This window comes from Ylistrum balloti, unplaced genomic scaffold, assembly GCF_031769215.1.
Source record: "Ylistrum balloti isolate Yb309-2 unplaced genomic scaffold, AGI_CSIRO_Ybal_v1 Utg370750, whole genome shotgun sequence".
In the NCBI taxonomy this organism is placed as follows: domain Eukaryota; kingdom Metazoa; phylum Mollusca; class Bivalvia; order Pectinida; family Pectinidae; genus Ylistrum; species Ylistrum balloti.
In genome coordinates, this window is record NW_026782441.1 from 125,977 (window position 1) to 132,364 (window position 6,388).

A 6,388-nucleotide genomic window follows, 5' to 3' on the forward strand; every position below is an offset into this window, starting at 1 on the left:
TGTCTACCACTTGAATATTTTTTTTCAAATATTTCCGTGATAGATATCACCAGTTACTTATACCTGATAGAAAACACAAGGTTTCATGATGCGTGGTTTGCTGAAAACTAAAGTTTAGGAACCTCTGACGATTATTCAATAAAGGACTGCACGTACAGATTTAATGTCGCTACTGTAGGAATTCTAGATTCCAGATAAGTCCTAGATACAACAAATGTTCCCAATACATAAATTTAAATACACCACTTAGCCTTAAAAACAGTATAACATATGACGCATTATATACGAATAAATAATACACTGAAACACATATATCAGTGGGTCAATATAAACAAGAGAAATATCCAATCAGGACAGACCTGTGCACCTTTTCTATATATATCGATAGGTTATATACCATAGATGAGTTGTTATTACACAATCGACAGTAGTATCTTAATAGTAATTTTGTAGTTTACAGACATTTTGCGCATTTCTGTGGAAAGATCGTTCAAAGGAAATGGTTGACGGCAACCCACTTCTTGCTGTGCTTTGTGTTACAATGGTGATGTCTCTTGCTGATCGAGGTAAAAGAAATTGTCTTGATATGTACATACAAAATATATAACCATTTGATGTCAGCATCATCTAATGATCAACAGTCATGCCGAAAAACAGAAATAACAAAAAACGTTTTGAACGGAATCTTTGACCATAATTGGTGGTGATGTCCAGATCATCTGGTTTCACTTTGTTGGTTTTTTCTGTTGGTTTTTGTCTTTGTTTCATATGTTCTCAGTGTTACTGAACCCTTTACTAAAAAGCGGCGTGCTTACTTTATTTCTTTTCCTTGTTTCGAATTTAAAAAACGATCTTTCGAAATTTTATCTTGTTTCATTAAACTAGTAACATTCATTCTGCGGAACAGTGCCTTACTCCGTGGCAATTGAAGGAATAGTTTCGATCTGGTAAAGGAATTCTTCAAAATGATGAACAAGGAAAAACAAAATTGATAGATTTATACATAGTGTCTTCTCAGCATCTGTTGGCCCCTCCATATTTCGTGAAAAGAAAATAATAGTATTTATATAAAAGATTAATAAAGTGATCTTAAAACATGTTAGTAAAAGCTGTCCGAACTGTGTGTATATTTCTTGTGCTTATATTGTACATTTCTTTTATCGATTCTGGAGTTATCCGAAAGAAATAAAATGACATTTTAACATGATTTACGATCGCGCTATGCAACATTTTACCTTTTTAAAAGTGCTTAATGCAGTAGAAACATGATAAAGGATACGAAACTTTAGTAGGTCAACAATGTGTCAACAAACAGAAATCATTTATACAAATTCTTAGCTCAGCATGTTTGTATTGTAGCTAGATGTTGCCAGGCATCAACTGTTTCCTGATTATATTCAATTATCGATGTTGACGATCGAAAAAAATAAAATGGAAAGTGTTTTAAAACGAACCATTAATTATATAGATTTTTCTCTGAAAAGAATCATGACATACATGATTCCGATGTTTCTGTTACAGATGTATGTCATGATGTGACTGTAGTAGGCGGTGGTATTGGCGGGACATACGCGGCCTGGAAACTCAGGCATCATGAATTAAATATAGGTTTATACGAGTTCTCAGACCGACTTGGAGGCCGCTTCTACACGTATCGCTTTCCTGAGGCACCGGACATTCCAATCGAGCTTGGTGCTATGAGGTTCAACAATGAACTCCATCCGATATTATCTCGTACAATACAAGAACTCGGGCTTAAGACGGGAATATTTAGAAATCAAGATTACTTTTCCGATGAGACAATGCTTTTCCTGAGGGGAGTACATTTCCGTAATAAAGACTTTAGTGAAAATCATGTGCCTTATAATCTACGTCAAAATGAAGGGAAAGGGATACAAGAAATCTACAGGTTTGTTTATTTATTCATCATTTTCATAAAAGGTTGTGAAGTTGACTGATGGTTTATAGATGGCCTTTAATATTCATAATTGCATACATTATGTCAGTTTACAGTCTGTAAAGTACAAGATGTAAAATTGTAGATTAGTAGATGGGCTTTTTTCAACATCTCAATATTTTTTGCGTGCTTGATTATTATGGAAGAAAGGCGAGTAAACGTGGCTGTTATCCCCGAAAATGACATTTTCACGGATCGAAATCGTTGAATATTTAGTCGTCTTGATCAAATAATAGATTGGGTGACTTGATGGCGTACTTGGTAATAAGAGCATTAATTTTGCTAGATTTCGGAAATATCGTTTTTCCAATACTGCAGCACTTCTGACTACTGCATGGTTTCCTTGTATGCCAAACCACACTCCATTCCTGTTGAGCTGTCATTGAATAATTATCTTAACGATTCAGCTCAACCAAAGAAATGGATAGTCCCTGAATCATAGCCAAGTGTAAATGTGAATATTGATATTCATTTTGTTTTCAGATATTTGACTCAAAAAACCAATTTTAGTGGAGACGTTTCATCTTTACAGAAGGAGCAGCCCTTTATTGTATCAGATGACCATGTGAGGTTGACAGACCAAACGTAAAACCAATATGAAATAATTATATACATAATTATTGATGAATTAATAATATTGCGTCATTCTATGATTTCTAATTCTATTAATGTTCAAATGTGATAGATAGCTAGTCAATAAAAAGAAAAATAATAAAAAAAAAATTAGCCAAAATATACCACGATATTCAATCAATTTCAGAGTTTATGAAATTTATGAATGCAGAAGAATATCAATCATACCGTACATTTGTATTTTCTGAACAGTACATACTGATAAATATATAAGTAACATTGGAAACGGAACTCTTAAAGTAGAACACCAGGAATAAACATCATTAAGCATCTAAACATCAAATGTATTATTCTCTTCACAGAATCAGTGGATTTTTTGCAAAGTATTTGAGTGAAGAAGCTGTTGAATTGGTCGCTAACATTTATAGATTTAACTTGTTTAATATTACGGCCGCCGATGTTCTACAATTTATACCAAAAACGGATATCTTCCCCGTGTATATGACAATATCAGAAGGTATGCAACAACTTCCGGAACACTTGGTAAAGCAGTTTATTGGAGCCAGCAGGTAAAAACTGTTTCGTAATTATACTAATGTTCGGTAATACCTTAATATTCCTTATACATACACTAAACAAAAAAAGAGAGGTAACACTACTTTATTCTGTGATTAATTAATTAACCCCTTCATAAATCCTTACCAATCATGTACGAATAAAGTAATTGATAAATTCTGATAAAACTGCAGTCATGGTTCATTATAAAACTTTGCGTTCAGTTGATTTTATTCGACTGTAATGGACGTTGCGGTCAATTTCAAAGGTAACACCATTAGTAACGGGTATGACCACCGTTTGCGAAGTAAACAGCATTGCAGCGTCGTCGCATGGAACTCGTAAATCGGCGGATAATTCGAGGAGAGATGTTGTTCCATTCAGCGATCAAGGCTTGGGCCAGCTCCTGTAAGTTTGACGGCTGATTTTGGCGTTCTCTCACGCGTCGCCCAAGAACGTCCCAGACATGCTCAATCGGTGACAAATCAGGTGATTTAGATGGCCAATCTAACACCTGTACGTTATTCTGCTGCAAGAAAGTTCTGCTGACGCGACTGGTGTGCTCTGGTGCCTTATCCTGTTGAAAAATAGCGCCAACGCTATGGCGTCTTAAAAATGGCAGAACCACTGGTCTTAGGATTTCGTCCCGATATCGCATGCCGGTTAAATTGCCATTTAACACAACAAGCCTGATACGAGTCCCCCCACAAATACCACCCCAAACCATTACATTTCCGCCGCCAAAGCGGTCCCGTTCTGCGACGCAGCAGTTCGCAAAACGCTTCCCTCGTCGCCTCCAAACTCTGCGCCTTCTGTCACCGTGTTGCAAACAAAACCTGGACTCATCTGAAAACAAAACATTGTTCCATTGTCGTAAAGCCCTACGACGGTGAACAGGTGTCCAGTTACGCCGATTATTACGGTGACGTCGCAACAAATTGTGTCCAGTGTAGGGACGCTGCGCTTTCAATTGGTAGGCCCTCAACCTGTTGCTGACTGTTAGGGGAGACACACGACGCCCAAACAATGTCCTTGTAGTCTCTATTGCGGTTACGAATCGATTGCGCAAGTGTATCAATCGTATACGAGGGTCATCCCTGGCGGTCGTTTTACGGGGTCGGCCGCTTCGGGGACGATCGGATGTTAACCCAGTTTGGTTTAAACGACTTACCAACTGGAAAATTGTCTTAACACTGCAACCAAAATGCCGTGCAACTCCACGGCGAGACTCCCCAGCCTGGATCATGCCTACAGCCCTTTCTCTCTGTACTTGTGACAGCCGGTGCATAATGATAAAGTTGATAGATAGCAAGATTCGGTGATTTCTAAGTCCTAACCTTTCTTTTTTTGTTGAGTATATATAATAGATATAAGCAATGAACCACTTGGATGTAGCAGATATCGACTTGTATCGCTGTATTTATCACAGATAAACTTAACGTTAGACGATGGTCTCATCCAGTGGATACTCTAACAATGAGTATTTGAATAGCCATGTATGAATATATAGCCACAGAAAACGTAAAAATTAGTAAAAATTTTCAGCTCTCTAAGGTCAATAGCATGTTTTCGGGACATAGGCATATGAGGTAAATAATAGCGACTGTTTAACCATAGTCACATTCTCAACTCGGGCATATAGATGTATGGTGTACCTCGCAATATTATTACTTAAAATTACATCGAGTTACACCATGCTTTATATTACACAATTAAGGACTTGTATACATATGTAATGTTTGAAACAATATCTAGATAGATAAAGACGAAACATGTCTCGACACTTAAGTAATTTGTGTGTTTAAATACAGTTTAGTGAATTTGAAAGTTTAAAAAAAATGTATAAATTTACCTTAATTGTTTATAACTGCAGAAATCATAGTGTACGCACAAACCATCAACTGATCAGTATCACCCGGAACTCTGTTGATGGCTATACCCTAGGATTCATGAAGACTGTAACGAGTGACGGAAAAACAAGTCCGACCAGCCAATTTATCAGTGTCTGTAGCCAGCGAGTTATATTGACTGTCCCGCCACCAGCTTTGCTTCAGATTAACTGGGAAACGTTACAACAGCGACATATTCTTTCAACTTTAAAAACTTTGAACTACCATGTTGGTGTTAAAGTGTTCTTGCTGTATGACTACCCTTGGTGGAGAGACCATCTAATCAAATCAGACATTGATAGCTTGAATTCATACGACAGTCTTCATAAATGCCCCAAGCTCAAAAATCAATATTCTAATTACTATGATATTCTACATTCTGGTTATATTGATAACAGGTACGATGAACATATACGCCCAACTTTGATATCAGATCTCCCAATTGATATGACCTTAGATTTTGGTATTTCTAACAGGACAGGCCGAGCTGTTTTGTTGGCAGCGTATTCAGTGCATGACTTGTGGAGTGAGTTACAGAAAAATGGCGAAAAACTCAATCTTGGACATCACAGCGTGTCAACAGAGGTTGTCAGACACGCCCACATGTACCTGGCAAAGCTTTACAACATTAACATGACAGTAATCCCGACACCGACTGCTGGAGTGATATCACACTGGGATCAGTATCCATATAAGGAGGCCTTCAGTACATCGAAAACTGGAGTCGATAAGGAAACAGTTTGGAGAACAATTCACAAACCATCAGCTGTGGATAATATCTTCATCGCGTCTGGCTCCTACTCGAAGCGTACGTCTGATGCCTGGTCCGAATACTGTTTGGAGGCTGTCGAAGGAATAATTTCCACGTATTTTGGAAACAATTAACCTTTACTTTGAATGAACAAGATAACGCGACTGATAATTGAATCATCATATTTTCTAAGCGAGTTTTTACGATGAAATGGGCAATTTTACTGTGAGGAAGTTTGGACTGTTCCGTTAATTTACAAACATGAAATCAGATTTCTATTAACAACTTTTGTAATTATGCATTCAGATTTTGTTTGTAAACGTCGAACTGGGATATCGGCCTTTATCTGTTGAGGTGATGGAGATTAATATCAGAAAATATTTGTAAATATCTTAATTAATGGTAATGATATACATTGTGGATCATAGTAAAAAATTTAATAAATGCAACAATGCTGTTTGAAAATAAATCACATTCAGGTAGATCGGAGTTGTGTTGTATTGCTAATTATCATTATATAATGACTCTGCTGTAAGTTGATTTTGTCTGGTACAACTGTGATATTAGGTGTGGAAATGTCATATATGTACACAGATGCCAGTAAAATTATCTGAAACCTAAGTGAAATTGAATCCTTTCTTATAAAAAATGATAATGATTTAA

General features: G+C 36.7%; 1 protein-coding gene across 1 annotated transcript; it reads left to right on the top strand.

The window, feature by feature from the left end:
* The first annotated feature begins 499 nt into the window (after positions 1-499).
* On the top strand, positions 500-5,859 carry LOC132558054 (aplysianin-A-like). Its single transcript, XM_060222578.1, has 5 exons — positions 500-566; positions 1,522-1,909; positions 2,441-2,542; positions 2,893-3,099; positions 4,959-5,859. Exons 1-5 carry the CDS (start codon positions 500-502, stop codon positions 5,857-5,859), a joined length of 1,665 nt encoding a protein of 554 aa, XP_060078561.1.
* Positions 5,860-6,388: the final 529 nt, after the last annotated feature.